Source organism: Lacerta agilis, chromosome 2 (genome assembly GCF_009819535.1).
Source record: "Lacerta agilis isolate rLacAgi1 chromosome 2, rLacAgi1.pri, whole genome shotgun sequence".
Taxonomy (NCBI): domain Eukaryota; kingdom Metazoa; phylum Chordata; class Lepidosauria; order Squamata; family Lacertidae; genus Lacerta; species Lacerta agilis.
In genome coordinates, this window is record NC_046313.1 from 77,768,493 (window position 1) to 77,789,969 (window position 21,477).

The 21,477-nt window shown below is 40.9% G+C and overlaps 2 protein-coding genes across 3 annotated transcripts; both read right to left on the reverse strand.

The window, feature by feature from the left end:
* Positions 1-1,401: 1,401 nt before the first annotated feature.
* ACTR8 (actin related protein 8) lies at positions 1,402-12,474 on the reverse strand. Its single transcript, XM_033140928.1, has 13 exons — positions 12,146-12,474; positions 10,883-11,053; positions 9,788-9,898; positions 8,727-8,831; positions 8,231-8,404; positions 6,945-7,038; positions 6,117-6,249; positions 5,886-6,039; positions 5,504-5,599; positions 4,595-4,735; positions 2,542-2,806; positions 2,146-2,309; positions 1,402-1,602 (listed from the first exon to the last, which is right to left on the reverse strand). Exons 1-13 carry the CDS (start codon positions 12,278-12,280, stop codon positions 1,459-1,461), a joined length of 1,887 nt encoding a protein of 628 aa, XP_032996819.1. The 5' UTR covers positions 12,281-12,474; the 3' UTR covers positions 1,402-1,458.
* Positions 12,475-15,911: 3,437 nt separating this feature from the next.
* On the reverse strand, positions 15,912-20,369 carry SELENOK (selenoprotein K). Of its 2 annotated transcripts, none has more exons than XM_033140929.1 (4): positions 20,210-20,369; positions 17,480-17,570; positions 16,668-16,748; positions 15,912-16,008 (listed from the first exon to the last, which is right to left on the reverse strand). In XM_033140929.1, exons 1-4 carry the CDS (start codon positions 20,226-20,228, stop codon positions 15,912-15,914), a joined length of 288 nt encoding a protein of 95 aa, XP_032996820.1. In that variant the 5' UTR covers positions 20,229-20,369. The 2 variants fall into 2 exon arrangements, with proteins under 2 accessions (XP_032996820.1, XP_032996821.1); XM_033140930.1 differs by having other exon boundaries at positions 15,921-16,008.
* Between the last annotated feature and the right edge of the window lie 1,108 nt (positions 20,370-21,477).

The following is a 21,477-nucleotide window of genomic DNA, read 5'->3' on the forward strand; positions in this document are numbered from 1 at the left end:
GAGCTCAAAGTGGCACACAATAAAGAATAACATTACAATTGCTATAATCAGTGCTTTTCTTCTAGGAAAAAAAGGTGCTGGTACTGCATACCTTTGAGCCAGAAAAAAAGCATTGACTACAATCATCTCACTTAGTTCATATGGTGCAGGAGACTCCAATGGTCCTCAAGGCTACATCCTAAAGCCCAGTATGATCCCTGTTGGGCATTTTATAAAAAATTATTGACCTTGGAAACACTTCCCTGTTGCCCCCTCAGGGCTTTGGAGTCAAAGATGCAGCTCCCTAGGCAGAAACAATCGGTTCTTTCCAAAGCTACCTGCTTCATGCTGGGAGCATGGGGAGAGGGGAACAGGGAAGTCCTCAGGACTTCAGCTCTTTCTGAGGGGGAAGGTGCCAAACATCCTCCACAAAAGCTGTTCTGGAACCCTTTAGTGCCCCCACTTCTAGAGCTCATCCTATTTTGCTTCTCAACCAGATGTGTCCAAAATGTTCCACAGAATAAAATTCTGGAACTTTTAATTTCCTCACCAGCTAGCTCAGCTTTTTCCTGATTTTGGGAGACAGGGAGTGTGACATAAGTTGCAAGGAAATTCCCTCAAACTTTATTAACTGTTAACCAAGGAAGAGACCATTTGAGATTCCACATAATCACAAACTGACAGACACATGACTCATGGTTTCAGCCCATTCTGCAATGTTTATACAATACTGCGGTAAGTGACCTACTACTGGACCTTCGGCCTTCAGACGAGATGATGAGAAAAGAGATTAGTAGATTTTTGCATCACTCCTGGGTGATTTTATCAATTGGGTAATTGAAGTCCTGTTCGTGTCTGTCTCTTGTTCTGGACATTACTCACCCTGGTACCTCTCATCTGGGGACTCAACAGTGCCTGCTCAATAACCTTTAGAAGCCTCTGACTGTATGACCATGTCTTGTGATATTTTTTACCAGCTTTGCTGTCACCTTTCCTCACCCATCCCATTTTAAAGTGGAGGAAGAGAAGTCAACAAAGGCAAGAAAGAAGTGAGAAAAAGACGAGTAAGGGGAGAATTAAGTTCTGAGAAAATGCTGAAGAGGAATAGCTGAAAAATTGGTCTGATCCTGGAGGAGGCAAGAAAGGAAATGGGAAGTGAGCTTAACAAATCATATGACTGCCTGTTCTGGGCAATAGATAGAGACAACCCCTAGCTGTATACCTCCCTCATACTAAATGAGAATTATTAATGTAGTCACAATATGAGCTAGACCAGGGTCATGTGCTTCACTGAGACCACTCCAAAGCATAAAACTAGAGAAAAGCTTTAAGAAAATCTTGAGTACAACTACACAGTTTTCTGAAACAGCCCAGAAGACACATAAAAGTTTTATATGGATTTTATTAAAAACACAATGTCAGGCTATAAAGAGAAAGGATAAAATGCTGAGTATTGCTCTATCTAAATATTGCACAAGATCACCACACAAAAGCAGCTCTTTCACGTAACATACGGACACCAAATCGCTGCCATTCTCGTTGATATATCCAGAGCTCCTGTGTTGTATCCAGGCAGGCTAGAACAGCACCCCCTTTCCATGCTATCAAACGAGGATCCATGTCCTACGATTAACGCAAAGGAAAAGAATGGGGAAGGTAAACGGTGTAAGCTAAACCCCACAAACCCACTTACATTTGCTTTAAGAATGTTACTTTACTGTTTTTAACGGGCTACTGTGAGACATTGTGCTTAGTGCTTAAAATCTTTACAATCCCAAATCAGCACAAAAGATACCATTTACTTTTGTAGCAAAAGAAGGATCGCTTTGTTGCTGCTGTTCTTAATGAATTTTAGGCAGAAAGGGATGGCCTTTAGTTTATTAGTCAAGCCTCTTGCACAAAAGATCCAATGCATGTTCTTTGCTATATACTACACTATTGGAATATACATATAACATTCTGTACTGGCCAAACTGCAATTTGTAATTAACTAGACGAGGATATGAGCTGCTGTAGCAAGTGTCTTAACATAGACAGAGAAGGAGGTGGCTCCGCACACTTTTTGATTCTAGCTCCACTCACCACTGCAGTCACGTGGCCCCTGACAGAAAAGAAAATATTTCCCAACGCTGACTTAAAAGTATGCCTAGATTCATATACAAGTACCTTTGGTCTCGTAATAACTTCTACGTTTTCAACAACTCTCCTGAAAGAAGGAGGCATTTTGTTGAGAATTCTGTGCTGAAGGAACTCTTGGGCTTTGTGGAACATCAGGCCGCCTCCTACGACCAGGATGGAACTGTACATTTTCTTTTTGGTATCGTCAGATGCTGAAAAATCAAAATAAAAAAAAAGTTTTACGTAAACTCTGAAGAATGAATTGAAACTATGTACAGAATTAGCCATCAACGTTAAAACAGACTGAACCGGGTAACTCAACAGGAAATGGATGAGAGCGAGAGTAGATATTTAGTTTCATAAGTTTGCAGAATCCTCCTTGTACTAGAATCTATCTTGGCCAAAGTATTAATGTTAATAAATAAGTATATATAGTTTTCTTACCACAACAATCAATACTGTGCAAAATTGCTTTGTCAAGGCCTAACGCTTTCCCTTCAAACTGAGATACAGCAGTTTTCCTGGACATGTGAGCTGTAAGGGGTTCTTCAGACTCATTTCCACCCATAATGCAGTCACCATGCGAAGTGCTGATCTCCACTTCTGGAGGATAGAGATTTTCAGCAATGCTTGCAGATTGGCCACGCAGATCTCCCTCAAATCCACTAGGCTTGGAAATTGACTTCCTGTCGGCTGTTGCTTTCGCAGACTTTAAAAAGAAAAACGGGGCAGGTTATCATTTGAAAAGATAGATGCAAAACACATTCCACAGCACCTGCCAAAATAGGTGTGAGGAGTGTTGCAGCTAAAAACAGTCCCACATATCACACCTGACACTAAAGGACTGGGCAGCAAGTAAAGCCACACTGCTACTTCTGGCCTTTCACCCCATATTATTTTCATATTCTTTGGCACAAACACCATATGCTCCCTTACCCAAGTCTTCCATTTCCAATGGCTCAGCACATTCCATACACAGTATAACATCGTAGCGACCTTTGTGGAAGCTACTGCATGTGCCATCCAAACTACAGCCACCTGTAGGATCAGAGTGGTAGCTGAAGAAATACTACTGAAGTTTTGCTTTTATTATTTTGTAAAAAGCTTTTACATAACTAAGGTAATGACAATAAAAGCAAGCATTTGAAAGTAACAAGGGTCATTCCCTATCATGATCCATTTTTTTTACCTCGTCATCCAATTTTCTTCATATTTAGTACACTTGTTGAATGATCAAAACTAAGTTTAAATCTAATTTTTTTGTCATATCCTGTTTTTGAGTCATGAGAGTTTGAGATTTTAAAAAATTGACAATTTTGGCCATGTCTGACTACACAAAAACTGGAAAAGCTCAGTCCAGAATGGAGATATTTCAAAACTAAAAATACCAATCTTTTCAGAACATTGTGGGCTTTATTATGATACTTCACATGATGGGCTTACCGGTACTTTAAATGTTAAAGTTACGTTACAAAATTTAAAATTTTACAAAGTGATTTAATTTATCATTTCCAAAGAAATTGTATTGATTATAAAATATTTATAAGATCTACCTGCAAAATTTCATCATGGGATCACATTTTTAACTAAATTATTTTGTAGATACATGTCTGCCTTATAGGGTTCTACAAGGGATAAATGGGTGTAAGGACGTTCAGTGGTTGCTCATGAGAAATCGGCCAAACGCAGAACTTCTAAAACTAACAATGGGTCTTCTTGGAGTAAAATATAACAGTATAAACAAGACTTCAAACTATAATATCAGTTACTTCAGGCATTTCTTTTGAAAGTTATTTAATTAAAAGGTATTTGAAAAGCTAGTCAGGCTTTTCTTTTAAAAATGTGTTCCCAAGCAGAGTGATAGCTTGCTGTTACACGATGGAATTAATGCTTTGAAAGGATTCTTGTTAGTACTTCTTGTTAGTATGTACACACATACTATGCCTGTCTTCGGACATAACCCTAAAGCACAGTTTAGCTTTATAAAAGTCTCTGTCAATCTTGAGCTCACTGGCTCTTATCCGGAATGACTAGGAAAACATCAGAAGCTGCTACTTCTGTTTTAGATGCTGCCAAACTCAAACTGCATTAAATTTTAAATATGCTTAGCTGGAACAAGCCAGCTTTATAAACTTTGGTTTGAAGTTGTCTTCCTTCAATTAACTATAGCTGAGATTAACCACTGCTCATCCAGGTTCAAACAAGAAAGCAAGCTGTTGTTCTAAAATGAAAGCAAAAGCTTCTGAACACCTCCTTGCAGCCATGCCAGAGGTCTAAATGAACCCTATATTATTATTATTATTATTATTATTATTATTATTATTATTATTATTATTATCTATACCACCCTTCAACCAATGATCACATGGCGGTTTACAACATTAGCACGAACCACCTAGCTATTCTCTGAGAGGAAAGCTTTAATTAAGTATAAATAGATCTGTGCAGAAAAGTCTCCTAGGAAGAGAAAACAAGAAAAAAAAGACACACAACACACCTGCTCCTGCTTACTTTGTGTAGCTAAGAGATAATGTTCATCATGCGGATCCTCAGGATCACCTTGTGATCGTTGCTGCAAAAATGTCATTTTTTGCCCCACAATTCCAAAGGTTGCCGGATAAAATAATGCCATAGGAGCCTAATAGTGAGAGACGGGGAAGAGCTTTAAATTATCTTTACAATTTCATCAACGCTTGCTTGTTGTTTGCTTTCTAACTGAACAATCAGTTTCAGAAGCAAATAAACATATTGGGTGGTATCTAATGCACTTGTTCTGTTAGCAGAAGGATTTTCGTTTGCACAATGGAACTTCTCCTCTCTCACACCCTGCCCAAATTGCTCCGGAAGGCTAGAGAAACAACTACAACAGATTTAGGGGATGTGCGGGGGGGGGGGGGAAGCTATGTTGCACAAACTTAAATCCTTCTGCTGATGTAACAAGCTACTTAGAGATGCATGGGGTACAGCCCCGTGTTCCAAACGATATACTTGTCAGCAGCACGTGTAGATAGAAACATGTCAAGTTTATTTAATTCAACATTTGAGCTAGTTATGCCCCATCTGTATTTGCTGTGTATCTCTTGAATATCATAGCACTAAATGAGACTGTAAGAAGAGAAACATGCAGACTGAGCTGCTGAACATTAATTAACACCTCACTATTTTCCATTGAGTTCTGCACTTAAGTCCGCATCTCCATCCCAGGGCATGCCTATTCATAGGGCAGGATTCAACTAAGTTGTGTACACAGAATGCGGTCTGCATTCTTCTACCCGTGTCCTGCTAAATCTACCTTGGAGGGTTAGGAGAACCACAATAACAGGTTTAGGGAGCACAGAGGGGGATGAGAGGAGGAGGGATAGTCTCTTAGCACCTTATGTGCATGTATATCTCACCCAGTCTTTACCTGTAACTTTTCATCTCCCAAGCGCAACTGATACAGCAAAGCAGGAGAATCTGGGTGACGGACTTGAAACTCGTGATCTTTTAGTCCAGATAAATCCTGATAATAAAACACAGAAAAAGGTATTGATGCTTTAATGAACTTTCAAATCTTTCAAACTACACTAAGAAGAGATCGGCCACACATGTGAATTTTCAGTTTTCTCCCCACTGTTGGTAACTTCATAAACCTCTATCACCCCCTACTGTTGGTAACTTCATAGCCTCTATTACCATTAATTATACAGCTAAAAATCTGTAATGTCACACTAGACTGTGACCAAACATGGGCCTGGGAAACAGCAAATCAGAAGTGTGGAGCTCCTTATCTAGGTCTTTGAACTTACCTGGTCTAAATGACAAAATGTTTCTTTTAAATGCTGCAGGAGAAGGCAGTCTGTCTTTTTAGCTAGTTGGCAGTCTCTGTAAGGGAACCCAGCTCGCTGCATGAGCCAATAAAAGCATCTTGACACATCAGAACCTCCATATGCAAGGCATAACCTAAAAAAAAGCAGCAGCAGCCGTTAGAAGACTTGCTTCTTTTCACCTGAATGTTACTGCCACTTTATAATAGTTACCTGGTGTTACGATGCGAAACACCGTCTTCAACACAGCAGACACTTGTCTTCTGATCCCCCACATCAACGACACATGCACTACCTAAACCACTTCCAAAAGTAGCACAGACAGATTCCTGATGGACCACTATGCCTGAAAACAAAATGGAAGGAATACTGTTAAATACACTGCTTTGCTACCCTATTCAGAAACATTACTCATATGTGCCCCACTACTGAACACTTCCCATAACATGCCCTCTTTTATATATATATAAAACTCTGGGAAGTGTTTTAAACAAAAGGAAGAAATGTGTTTATTGCTACCCATGCGTTTCATAAATAGATCAACGTATCACCATGATAATATTTTCCAGACATAGCTTTCATGTTTTAACATTTAAAAAAAACCAGTGTTTCATGTCTCTGCATCTCCCAACCAACTTTTAGACAGTGAGCTGAAAATTGCTATTTGGAGCAGGATTCACCTGCCTCCTCGAGCAGCCCAATGCACTTGTTGGTAGGCCTGTCCTATAGTGGAAACTAGATGACAATACCTCTGAAACGCTGTAAGATACGTAAGTAGATTAGATGGTTTTGACTCAGCAAACACAAGTCTGTATTGACCAAACACTGGAGTAATTTCTTTAAAATTTGGCCATATAATTGCACATTACCGATTTCATGACATATGTTGCCAAAGGCTGAGCTATTTATTCACCTGGTTGAGACATGGGTGTCTTTAAGGGCAAAAAAGGGTTCTGGAAGCTACGTGATTTCAACTTAGAAACAAAAGGTACCTTCAAAACCCTTGCACTAAGCAGCTGACCACAGATGTTACTTTATTACCTGAGAATCCCATCTTCATTAGGATCATATTTACTATTTCTTTCACATGGTGCTTGTTATAGATGTCTGGTATTAGCAAAATACATCTGTAATACTGAAAGAGAAAAGAACAAACTAGGATTTGTTTTCCGGTCTGTTGGTCTTCATACAGTGGAGCGGGTTGATGCTATGAGCTATCTAAATAATTTCAACTATTGAAGGAAGCAAAAATATTGGTTAAGAGGTAGATCCAATTACATCATTTAAATGTTTTCATCCAGGGCACGGGGAAATCTAACAGCTTTAGACCTTGGCTGTGAGGTGCCAAATTTCCTCCTGGATGTGGAACCAATTCTTGCAACGCAGGGCTAATTGCAGGGTTTTCATTCTCTCTGGAGAATGCCAGAGTCCACATTCTCCCTTGGGCAACCCACAAGAGAGGCCACAAAGCAGTGAGGATGTGGCCTGCACACGCGGGTACTAACTAGCACAAGAACTTCCATCTGCACAACAGGACATCCTCTCCCTCTCCTGAAGCCAACCACAATCATTTGCTATTAATCTTAATAGGGAGGGAACCAGAATTCCTCTGGCTTTTCTTTAGTTTTGATACTCAACACTTATATTTTGCATTTTTCAAGCGGGTTTAATTTGGGGTCATTTGTTTTTCTACTGTTATTATCTGATTTGTTAGCTTCCTTTGTGAAATCAGGTGGGGCAGAAGTATTTTTTAAAAATAAAATTATTATATAAACAACTAGAGCTCACTTGGTAGGGAACTGCAGAGTGAACACCACAGCTATAAAGGCTCTGCTAAGCACCTCCTTTAACAGGGCCTTCTTGGTGATTGCTCCCCATTTGTAGAATGCCCTCTCCTATGAGGTATGTTGCTCTCTCTCATTAACTTTTAGGAGCAATTTAACAACATTCCTGTCTACCCAGGTATTTGATGGCTGAAAAGACCTGTCCCTGAAAACCCTGCAATTAATAGTTTTGAGGGTAGGCAATTACTTTTAGGAGTTTTAAACTGTTTTCATTCTACTGTTTCAGTATTGATATGTTCGCCACCATGGGCTCCTTTAGAGAAAGGCTGGGATATTAATGAATTAATTAAACTCTTATTCTAAAAGTTTTAAAACAGAGTAGTGCATTAGATGATCCGATGGGAAGTATACATGGAAGAAGGTGCTACCAAGGAATGTAGGACCCAGATTGCCAAAGGCTTCAACAGTCAAACCCTTTTGCAGCAACAACGATGAAACGTTGACAGTCATTGTCATGAACAGATGAAGTCTGCCACAGCTCACCTTCAAATCCTTCAGAGGTATTTCTAAATACTTCTGTATTGCATGCGACCATATAACTTCAAGATCAGCTAGGACTGCTGTAAGGGAACCACCGGGCCCCGAGTGAAGGTTCAACTGCCCTCGATGAAAAGGCCAATGAACATTGTAACAGTCCATAGGGTTAACATATAATGCCTGAAAAGAAGAATTGACTATATTTATCTCGTTCAAAGTTTAATTGTGAACACTTGGAATTTCTGTACATTTGCTAGTCTGTAACACATCAACACAAAAAAAGCATTCCAAAGCATACTGACACATACAACACTGTTCAGCCTTTAGTGGTAACAGAAAACTAGCAATTCTTAAAAAAAAAGACAAAAACTTTTATTTATGCAATTTTAACAGCTTTTATACATACATCATACAACACCCACCACTTATCACTTTTCTAAGACTTCCCAGTCCATCTCTCTGTGGCATTCTAGGGAAATCTTGATCTACTGCATATTCCTACCTCTTCGCCAATGACATATTCAGGATGATGAGCAGTGTTTGTCCATTTTGTTCCAGAGCTATGATCTAAAATAGCAGGTCTCATCTGCCTATTGTAAGATCGGGCCTGAAATGTAAATTTGAAACAAGGAATAGGGGGAAATGGTCACACTTAAAATGAAACTATTTTTAAAGTCTATCTTAAGAGCACAATTTTATTTTCTTCACAAGAAGTCACAAACATGTGTAGTCATATGCTATAGTTCAGGGGTGGCCAACTTCCAAGAGACTGCGATCTACTCACAGAGTTTCTTGGGGTTCACGTAAAAGTTGTTGAGCTTCTTTAGGGAGGAGGAAAGCGACATTGAGCTTTTTTAAGGAAGGAAAGCCCTGTTTTTGGTGGTTCAGGTCATTTTAAGGGTGCAGGGCAAAAATGTTGAGTTTCTTTTAGGGGAGCCAAAGTTTTTTAGCTTCTCTTGGTGGGAGCCACTGATCTACCAGTGATCTACCACAGATGTCCAGTGATCTACTGGTAGATCACGATCTACTTGTTGGACATGCCTGCTATAGTTGTTCAAAATTTATCGTAATTTATATCCCTCTGTTGAACTGCTATCCCTCTATTGAACTATTATGCAACAAAAAATAAATTTCCAGAGGGAACATAGGAAATTGCCTTAGACGAGCCCGTATGTCTGCCTGCCTAAGTTTTATCTAATCTGCCTGGTGGTCAGCAACAAGGACCTCGGTCTTTCACATCACCTGCTTACCTGGTCTCGTTTAAATTTCAGATGCCACAGACTGGACTTGAGATCCTCTGAATGTCAAGCACAGGGCTATGGTCCATTCCTCCCTTTAAAGTAGTTTGAAGACTGGAGTGGTGTTCAAGTAAGGATCAGTCATAGTAGATCAAGTGAAATTAATGGACCTAACTTAGTCATGATCATTGATTTCAATGGGCCTACTCAGACTAAAACATAGTTGAATACTATCCTAGATTTATTAGTGCTGCTACCAGGCTTTTCACTGCTTTTTACACCCCTCAAAACGCAATTTCTATCAATCAGTTTATAAATGAAATACCTGATCAGGTGACACTGGTATACGTCTGGCACCATTTGACATCTTTTTGGACCATATTGCTTGGTCAACCATTTTAAGACCATTCTGTCTTTGTTCAGTACTTTCAGGTTTCTAAATAAAAGCAAACAATAATATGTAACCATCCTCTAAAAATAGAAGTGGGTCTTTTGACTTTCTTAATAAAATTATTTTAAAAATACTTTTGTGAATATTTTAAAACTCATGTAAAATATCAAGGCAGTTTACAATACATTCAATAAAACTTAAAACACCATAAAAATACAAAATAATCATTAAAATAGCTCTCTAACCAATAAAATGTAAGCAGCTGCATAAGCAAGTTGACATTCTCTCCCTCTGCCCCCCCCCCAAAAGCTTAGAATCAAGCACAGTCTTTTGCAAAACTGCTATGATTTTCCTTATATTGTCCAAGGACTTTGCATTTTTTGAAAACACAAATGGTTGAGGAGCAGAGTAAGCTAATGCATTTCCCATTCCAATCCACAAAACAAAACCTTTCCCACTCCTTTTTTAAAAAGTCTTTTTTAAAAAACTGCTGGCTCACACATTTTGACAATATTTTCATTTATCTTTACTTTTCCTTTGACACTGATTTCATGATAGCCACCATTGTCAGAAGCAGGGGATTGATCAATGAAGCCAGAAATACTATACTAGCTACACTACTCTGCAGAAAATGCCTGTGTAAATTAAAGAATTGCTGGTGATCTTTGAATAAAAATAGATAACAAATATGTATAATATTACATTCTACATTCATTTTTTGTGCAGAACTGATATCTACACAAAAAAAGTGTCCTGTGTGATGTGGTCCTTAGTGCTTGGTGCAAAAATCTGTCCCTCTTAAATCTTGCGCCATTTATAGCAAGTTTAATGCCATAGCCTGTGTTAATTCCCATATGTATCTGGTATAGATGATGCAAGACAAACGCATGTTATTACAGAGGTTGCTGTTATTGAGCAACCCAAAGAAGTAATGATCACTAGGAAAATTAAGCACACCAGAAAAACAATGTAGTTCAAATGAACAGTTACTGATTCAATTTAACATAATACTCAAATTCTAAGACTTACATTGAGTCCTTCTCTTAGAAGCCAACTGTCTTTATACATGGGTTGCCCTTGCTGCTTGTGCCTTCTTGCAATGACGTGAGGAATGCCAATAGGAAGTGTGTCTGTAGCTCTTCCAATCCTTAAAGTCATTGAGCCGGGATGTATCACAACAATGAAGTTGCTCTGTATTTGCTAAAAATAGTAAAATAGATAAACAAACAGGAACAGGAACCAGCAAATCACAGTACTTGGTAGGTGCCCAAACATATAGTCTATGCCTCATTTTGAAAATCTGTATCTTTTTACACCTTGAGCTGCCATCAGCAAAATATACCTGTTAAGTTCTGTAACAGTGCTTTCCCCTCCCACAAAGGACATTATGTACTTTTTTTTTTGCACATCTGGAATAGTGTTTTAGATGGACAATTGCAGTATTTGAAAAACTGACAGAAAGGGTGCATGCCTTGAGTGGCACATCTGATGCAGACAATTTTATCAAAATATGGTACAACTATGGGAATGTTAGTATCATTTAGACATTCAGTGAACCCAAGGCAAACAGCCAACATCAGTAGACAGCATCAATAGTGAGCACCATCAATTATAGGAGAAGGCACCATAGTATTACTATTAGAAACTAATATGAACCTCTTTTCACTGGATGCTGTGTAAGGGATATGTTTCTGCTACATGAAATTCATGTTAAATGCCCCTACACACTGAAACAGCATTAGTTTGCCCTAGGGGAAGGTACTTCACTTCTATAGCATTTTCATTACCAGCTCAAGGTTTTTCACACATCCTTGCTAAGATGGCAATACAGCTGGCATATAAGTGAAGTGCTTTACAAATAAAATTAAAGATCTGAGAGTAAACTGCTGCTTGGAAATTTAGGTGCAAGTGAGATTTAAAATATCATTTAATAGACAGCATTTCATACAGTGCGTTCCGCCTATCAGAAAACAGGATGCACGAGGGTGACATGCTTTGCATTACATGTTGCAATGAGTTCAAGCCATTAAAATAAAAGGCAAGTGCAAGTATCCCATCGCGGGACACCTCTCTGAAGAGGCGCAGCCCAGGGAAAGCTTCACCACTCGACTCCACCGGCCCTATGCAATCGGGCATAGGCTGTTCCGCTGGGATCCCGCTCGGCAGAGGCTATTGCGCGCGAGGACGGAGGCAGGCGCAAAAACCCCGGCCACAGCGCAGCGGTTCCCGGGCCTCGCCTGCGCCAGAGCCGAGGGCAACGGGAGGAGCCTCTACGCCGAAGCGGGGACTCACCTCCTGCAAGGACTCCGGCACGGCGGCAGGCACGATGGGCCTCTTGGCGCCGCGCTGCTCCTTCTCCTTGTCGCGCTCCTTGTCCTTCCCATTCTCCGCCGCCGCCGCCGCTTCCCCTTTCTCCGCCTGGGTCATCCTCGACCCCGACCCGCTTCCTCCGCGGGCCACTCGAGCGAGGCAGCAGCAGGCTCCGGGAAGCTGGAGGCGGAGGCCGCTTCTTCTCCGCCCCGAAAAGGCTGCGACCAGGAAGCCGGCGCCCGGCCCCTTCCTCCGCCTCCAGCCACCCGGCGGCGGGTGTGGCGCAGAGGCAAGGCCCAGGCGGAAGTGAGCTGCCGCCGCAAGATGGCCTGAGTCGCGTTTTAGTGCTTCAGCTGAGCTTCCCGATATGTACTAACTTCTTCCCTTCCTGCCTTGCTGTGTTTTTTTTAATAGGCAAGGCATGGGCGTAGCCAGTGGGGTGCATCGCCTCCCCCATAAGTAAATAAATAAAAATAGTTCATTGACCTATTGCTTCGCAGATAAATCGATTCAGCCTCCCCACCCCCCATTAAATAAATCCTGGCTACGCCCGTGTGGCAAGGGGAATGGCAAAGGCACTCAGGGGGAGTCCAAGGTGTTTGGGCGCCTGAGGCGGACTCCAAAATGGTGCTCCTCACCCCACCAGGGAAGATTTATGTTAAGAACAAGGGGGCGGGGGAGAAAGAGCGACACTGGCAGCTGCCACCCTGTGGATCCTACTGCCTGAGGCAGTCACCTCATGGGTTGGACAGCCCTGGCAGTGGCACATCTAGTTCAGTACTGGCTACAACAGCCTTCTCCACCCAACCTCTGGCGGCCCCCAGATGCTCTGGACTACCATGGCAGTGCTGGTTGGGGCTGGTGGGAGCAGGATCCAAAACTAAGGACACTAGGCTGGGAAAAGGCTAGCAATTTCCCCAGACAGGAATCTAGTCCAGCCCCTCCTGGAGATGCCAGGGATTGAATATGGTAGAACAAATGAGGTGCTCTACTGCTAAGCTATGGACTTCCGCAAGTGATATTCTGCGGCACTGGAAGTTACTTGAAGATTAACTATATATCATATAAGAGAATAAAAATTTAAATCAATTCTTAAATTCCACCATAAGCTCTATTAATTTCAGTTAAAGACAGTAGCGATGGAGCAAATCACGACTAGTTTAGGGGCTGCACAACCCACCAAGGATGAGTTATTGTATTGCCAATCATAAGTAGTGGATTCACAGGAAATGCAGTTTTTAGATACACATGGTGTTGTGAATCTGATTCTACCTTTTTCCTCAATTCATATATTCTGAAGAAGTGTGCATGCACACGAAAGTTCATACCAAGAACTAACTTAGTTGGTCTCTAAGGTGCTACTGGAAGGAATTTTTTATTTTATTTTGTTTTGACTATGGCAGACCAACACGGCTACTACATGTAACTTTTTAAAAAAGTTTTGTCATAGGCATTATTTGTGAACCTTTAGAACAGTTTTTTAAAAGAAAGTTATTCCAAGTCAGTATTTTGCAAAGCTATATTTATTTCTTATAACTTTACAGCTACAACAAAATATTCACAAACTATACAAAAAGGCTTAAAACAGACATTAAACAGGTGCATTTAATTTAATAGAACTGCATTTCAGTTACACTGGATCCTGAAGTTGGAATTCCCAGCACAACTTCATTGTTCTGCTAATCAACAGAGCAGTGAATCATTTAGACACACATACACAACACTCAGACCCATTTGGTCCATCCCCCAGGAGGTCATTCCAGTGTTGCAAACGTGCGTCCAGTTGTCTGCCTCTCAAAAGAGGCATTTACCTAAGAAGAAGAAAATACTGATTAGTTTTCTGGCTATGTTGCGATTGCATACATTACAAACAATGGAATTAGAACCAGGAGCTTATGAGGTCATCACATGTGTTTTTCTTCAGGTGGCAACCTGCACCAAACCTGATAAAACTGCTTTTGAACCCAGAAAAACTTTGAAAATGGTTTGTCATGTTGGATGGGGCAGTCAAAGAAAAGAAAAGAAATCTAAAATTGCATTAGATTTACTTGAGTCTTAAGCAGCTTTTAAATGTTAAATTTACAGTAAGATATCAATACAGGTATATTTATTTTTAAAAAACATTATTTAACACAAAGCATAAAACATAATTATCCTCAATACAAAGAATTTCTGTATAAGGATGGATCCTAATGACCAATTCTAATTACATAATTTTTTTACTGAAGTAGCTGACTCTCTACAAATAAGTTTCTGTTGGAGCTAGACCAACAATTTACATTTTTGGTCCAGCTCCAACAGAATTACATTTACATGTGTATGCTGAATAATTTAAGTTCAGTGTGGAAACTGTGATCTCTAACAATGGAAATCCAAAGTAAGTGATGTTTAATGTGCCAAAAAAGAACAATAACATCCAGGAAGGAGAGTTTGTCATTGTCCTGGCAATGTGCTTCAGCATATTCTTAGGGTGCGGAAAGGTCACTTAGTCCCTACTGCTCAATCCTCGTGTTTACCAACACCAAACTCATTATCAGAGTGCTGTTCCTTATGTAACAAAAAAAAGAAATGGTACCATCCACACTTCTAGGTTTGCAAAAGTGCAAAAAGCTTAGATTTTTTATGTATTAGAAAATAGCCCAATGAGGGCTGAACATAGTTGCCACAGATCAAATGATGTCTATGGGGGAAATAAATGAAAAGCCAAGGGGGAACAGAAGGCAGAGAAGAGAGCATAGCCACCAAGAAGCCTGATCAGGAGCACTTCACAATGCAACATTTTGTTGCAGGTCCCACTTGTATATTACTGATGGTCAGTTTATATCCCCTTGATACATTATACAGTGGTGCCCCGCTAGACGAAAATAATTTGTCCTGCGAAATTTTTCGTCTAGAGGGTTTTTCGTCTAGCGAAGCGGCAATGCAAGCCACGTTTTCGCTAGACGAAAAATTTTCGTTTTGCGAGGCAGCCCCATAGACTTTTTCGTCTTGCGGGGCTGCCTTCCGCTAGACGAATGCCTTCGTCTAGCGAGGCATTCATCTAGCGAGGCATTCGTCTAGCGGGGCACCACTGTACAGCTCCTTATCTCTCAACCTCTCTTACTGCAATCCTCTACTTATTCAAAATATTAGGACATAATAGGTCTGGATACAGCGTAAATCTAACAATGCTACCCCGAAGTAAATTCTCTTTAATTCAATGGGGCTTGCTCCCAGGTAAATGGGATTAAGATTACATCCTAAACCAATTACTAAAAAAGGGGAACACTGGTTTTTCCCTTTGCAGATCATTGCCTAATATCAAAGCATGTAGAGCAGACACTTTTCCTTTCTGAATACAGTGGTACCTCGGGTTACAGACTCTGCTAACCCAGAAATAGTACCTTGGGTTAAGAACTTTGCTTCAGGATGAGAACAGAAATTGCGCGGTGGCAGCGGGAGGCCCCATTAGCTAAAGTGGTACCTCAGGTTAAGAACAGTTTCAGGTTAAGAATGGACTTCCAGAACAAATTAAGTTCTTAACCCGAGGTACCACTGTAGTGGGCAGCAGGAGGAACAGGGCAAAATCTCAAGCTCACCCATCTGCCTCATGCACTTAAAACTACAGTATAAAATTATTTAGTTTTGCAGCCACCAATTACTAGATGTTTTCCTCTTTGATTTTGCAAAAGAAAAAATTGTGAACTGTTCCTAAGCCAAACTAAAGTTCATTTTTTAATTCAGAATCCAAAAAATGACAGAACATAGGTTACCTTCCTCATCCACCTCCAGCCATTGGTGGAGGAGTTGGACCTCCTCCAAGGTGGTTTATTCGACCCATTCTGCGACGAGGAATCCCTGGAGGCCTAAAACAAACAAAAGCAAAATGTGAACAGAAAACACCTGGCAAAAAATCCCATCAGAGAATCACCTTCAGATATAGCAGATAATGGGACTCTAAGATTGGTAAAGTAAGTTTTCCTTTCTTAGGCTCCCCAAAATGTAAATCAACAGATGAGATACCTTTATACCAGAACTTTCCAAAGTTTTCATGTTGGTGACACACTTTTTAGACATGCATCATTGCATGAGACAGTAATTCAGTTTTACTAGCAAACCAGAGGTTAAACCAGTGCTTTAAAAAAAATGTTTAGGGGTACTCTCATTTTGACTCAGGAAAATCACCATTTTCAGGCTCCAACTCATAATAGGGATTCTACTTGAGCCCCCTAACCTTACTCCTGTTATTCACCATGTGCAAGATCTAAATACTGGGGATGTGTGTGAATCAGGCCTAAATATCTTCTGTTTCCATATAATCTGTCATATTGTTTGTACATAAATTTTGTTTCTTTCAATAAAACACACACATAACAACCTGACTTTTTAATAAGATAGCAGTATTTTGTGTACCATCTAAATCGACTGCCTGCTTGGTTAGGCTGATGGGATATGGGAATCCAAAAAACATCAGGAGTGCAACAAGTTTCCCACCCTGATCTAAATTAAAATGAAAAAGCAGTACCCCCTTCCATCATCATATCTTGAAGAGGAGGAAGATGTGTAGCCTCTCCTTGTCACGTCTGGGTGAATAATGCTCTGGAAACTGAAATGACAAAAGATTCCCATTAATCCAGTGCCACAAATTACAGGGTTAAGCAGCACTAAAGTTTTGTATAAAACTCACACTTGTTCCAACTTACCTGAGGTTCAGGAACAGTTCAGTAGTAGTATTAAGCTTAAATGAACAGCAAAATTGCCTTTCTACAAATCTTTTTTTCTATCTTTACTTCTGAACAGAAGTTTATATATATAAAAATTAAACCCGGTCCAACATTTGTCAATTGAATGGAAGATTGACAAAATCTAAACTTGAGTCAGAACTTATTTTAAATAGCATGTAGTCCTTTATGCTTGACTATATGCATATAGTCAAAATATTATCAGGGTGTCCCCAGAAGCCTAGAATGCTGGTTTCCTTTTTTCAGATGTCACAAGCATCTCGTGTTATTAAGTCTCCTGTGCAATGATCAATTTAATTTTAATCAATCATTTCTTTTTCTTTCTTGCTTTGTGGAGTATTGTCATCTCACAACTCTAAAAGAAGGGACAACCTAAAGGATTTATTATCAGATGCATGCTGCTCTTCACAATGAGAGATTTAAATCTACCATAGATCAATTATACTAAAAAAAAGCTTTGCTTGGGGTTCAATTGACTGTTAATTGCATCCTATCATCTATCTATCTACATACACTGCCATAAGGCTAGTCCCAGATGGTTCTGGAGGCAAGTTGCACAATTTAAGATTTAGATTAAGAGAACAATTCTACTTACAACATAACTACGAAGTCTGCTATTCCCCAAAAGAAGTCAGTTATAAATGACAAGCTCCATGGAGCCCGACTCCGGCTATCCAACACTTGACCTGTCATATACAATAATAATAATAAATATCATCTCAGAATAACAATGTATACATCATTATGAAGAAGGAAGCAGTATTATTCACAAAAAATGAATATTTTAGAAGTTAAAACACAAGTCAGTATTATTTCCCTTTAATCATGTGGCATGGGGACTTACTATTTGAAAAATATAAAGCCTGGGAACCTGGTGAAGGAATGTACCGGTACTTTACCAGTTGTTATATGTTTCCCTAACATAATTTACTACAGGAATGGAGAATCTGTGGTCCTCCAGAATATTGCTATACTGTGACTCCCATCATCCCCAACGACTAGTCATGCTGGCAGGGGTTGATGACAGTTAAGAGACCAACAAAACTTGGAGAATTTCCCACCTCTGGTTTACTGGAAGTAACATTTCACTTGACATAAAAACAGTCACTTAAAATAGTTGTAACTGGAGATATGGGCCCAACTGCAAATTTCTGTTTGTTCAAATCTAAGTTTACTTGTCCATCTTGCAACACCCATTAGTGTGTAACAAATGCATCATAGTTGGTATGTTTCCAATGTTCAACCCATCTGGAGCAACAACCATCAGTACACTATTTATGTGCTCCTAAGATGGATTTGAGTGGGGTGTGTGTGTGGCATGAACCCAGTACTGTACTAGCAAATCTTTCCACCTAAAAGCTCTCCTATGTACTGTATTTAAGAAGTTATGCACGGGTCAGAAAATCTTACCCCTAAAAATGAACACAGCACAGCAGCCCTAGCTTTTGTACTACTGCACATTTTTGTTACTACAAACTACAGACATACACTAGTTCTCCTGCCGAAAATGCAATCAATGCTTAATTTTTTTTTATTCTTCTAGTGCTAACCCAGTCTTGTACTTAACAACAGGTGACCAGGAATTTCAAGCAACCCAGTAAGAAGGCTGGTGGAGGAGAGACAGATTGCTCCATCCCTCCACTGTCAGCCTACTTGGATAGCAGCAGAAAAAGGAAAATACCTTCCTTCACAACCAGAGTGAAAACTCAGTAAACCAGGGTGGGGAAATATGATCCCACCTCTCTGCCAGCAGTTCCCTTGATAGAAATGTTTTGTTTGTTTTTAATCAGACTGCTAAAAGACTACAACTGTTCCTAACCATAGCTGTCAACGTTTCCCTTTTTTTGCGGGAAATTCCCGTATTATAGCATTGGGAAACAGCAGGCAGGGTTGACAGCTATGTTCTTAACCTGAGGTACCACTTTAGCTAATGGGGCTATTTGGGCCGCCACGCCATTTCTGTTCTCATCCTGAAGCAAAGTTCTTAACCCAAGGTACTATTTCTGGGTTAGCGGAGTCTGTAACCTGAAGCATCTATAACCTGAAGCGTCTGTAACCCGAGGTACCACTGTATAAGCTTACATTTCAGTGCTGTCTTTGAAAGAGGGGAAATGCAAGCTAGCAAGAACTTCTGCAGGCTTATTAACACCCTAATAATACATTTTTGTCATTAGGCTTTTTATCATTGTTATTAGATTTCTACCATTCCCCAAAAGCACTAATCAAACCACAATTACCTGCTAGTGTCAGCACTGAGAACGCAAATCAATGACCATTTAAATCAAGTACACTATTCTTTAAAAACGTATGGGGTCGAGATCTAATTTGCTGAGCAATAGTCAAGGTTCAGAGAACCAATGCACATTAGGTAGATCAATAAAATACAGTTACTCTGAAATGCTACCGGTATTTGTGCAGCTTAATCCTATGCTTACTTCAACAGAGTTTAATATTATCACCTACTGCTAAGATGAAGCAGAGGAGACAAAAGTAATTCCACCCCAAATTTGTAAATCAAGGCATATAAACAATTTCTTTCTTCTGGGGTGACAGTCCAAATTAGGAGGCAGAAGAATGGTTTGAGATGGCAAACCAAGCAATTAAAAATATGAATCGAAATTTTGTTAAAACTGCATTGGCCATGAGCCAGAATTTATCAGAAGAGGTATGTACTGGGTTGACACCTGCAATGATAATCATATTCCTGTTTCCAACAATATACGTGATTTACAGACCAAGATAATTCTTTGTGCATCTGAGTAATGACTTCGAGGTGCCCACAAGGCGATTTAATTACTGTATCCCGCTTTTGAAAAATAAAACAGGTTTTTAATCCGCACGAAGCCATTCGCCCGGGCTCTTTCGGAGTTACCTTTTGAAAAACAACCTCAAGTCATACGAACATGACAACACTTTCAGTGCACCTTTTCACAGACAGGAACAGCAGGAATTATGTAAGTTTATTCAGCAACCATGGAAACACTACTAGCAGCCTCCCGGATTTACCACGTTGCATGCAGTAGGGGCCTCGATCTACTACACCACCTCCACCCACCACTACTTCCAATACAAAAGGAGCAGAAAAAGAGGGGGTCAGGCATAAGTTTTCCTCTGCTCCCGCCCGTGGGGGGGCAGCTACCTCCCTAAATCAAGAAAATAAATAAAAATACTTAACTAACCAATTGCGCTGCAGATTAACTCTGTTCTAACCCTCCCCAACATAAAGGTTGCCCCCCCCAAATAAATCATGGCTACGCCCATGCTCTGCCCCGCTCCCACCCCATAATAAATGTTTCCTCCCCACCGCGGAATCTCTGCCCCTCACCGTTCGAAATATAAACCATGGCTTCGCTTCGCCCCACCGTCCCGGATCCGAACGCTCAGAGGTCTCTCTCTCTCTCCTGCTCCACCCCCGCCCCTCCTCTGTCACCCAGGAAGTCGGAGCTGGGAAGACGCCATAGGCCGAGCGATCACGGGATGGGCCGCTGCGTCACCACTTGGCCTCCCTTAAGCAGCTGCAGCAGCCGCAGCCGCTCCTTCCGCCCTTTGCCTGCCAGTTCGAGGGCTCTGACAACAAACTCGCCTCAAGACCACAGAGATAGGAAAATGGTAGAGCAGCACGCCCTGCGCTCTTCGGTGGGTGGGAAACAGAAGTAAAGAGAAACTAGGCGGCTTTTATATGCCATTGTACACGACTGGAGATTGATGTGTGTGTGTGTGCCAGATTCATATGGGAAGCTGAGCAGTGTGTTCATAGAAGTCTGTTCAGAATGGCACCTCAGAACTGCAACCTGGGTAGCCTGCACATGAGAAGCTGGAACCGGGGGTGGGGGTGGGGGGACAAGCTTCCACACGTTAAGGGGTTATACTGGAGCATTCTTGGTGCATTGTCTTTATGGTTCTGTAAGCTAGAAAGAACTAATAAGCATAACCGGGGAGAAAAATGCAAGAGGGAAAGGATGAAAAGTGTAGAAGTCTGAACAAAAGAAATTATATGATTTCATGTCAATAGAGGAGATCATTTGGGATGGATAGGTTGGCCCCCCACCAAGGATACAGGCCCAGGGTGTGTGTTGAGCCCGGGGAACTCCCTGCTACAGTGTGCAAAAATTGTGCCTCTACACTGACTTGGAGTGGCTAGGAGCCTATCTACACACTCCCTGGGCTGCTGCTCTGGGTGGCGCAAGGGACACGGGAATGCCAATATGTCTCCCTGCCAAGAGTGCAAGGGACTAGTGGCACCTATACAGCTCCCTGGGAGTTTAAATACACCTCTGATGGCAATATCCCTTTCACATAATTTCCGAAATACCTCCTACTCTTCTTTCTCTCTCAGATCAGTGCCAGTATCTGTGGCTCACCGTTTGAAATGTAGGGCATTGTTGTGTTTGCCTCCCAGGTGCTCTTTCTGCTCTTGCCTATCTCCTTCTCCCCAACCTCATAGGACCTCTTCCTCAACACAGAAGAAAGCTCCAGCCGAAGAGGGATTACTGGCTGAGCGCAGATAATAGACTGCCTCACAACTGTTGCCATGCCAACGGCATGTAATAATACGTTGACGCTTAAGCTGTGTACTTCTAGCCGGATCCTCTG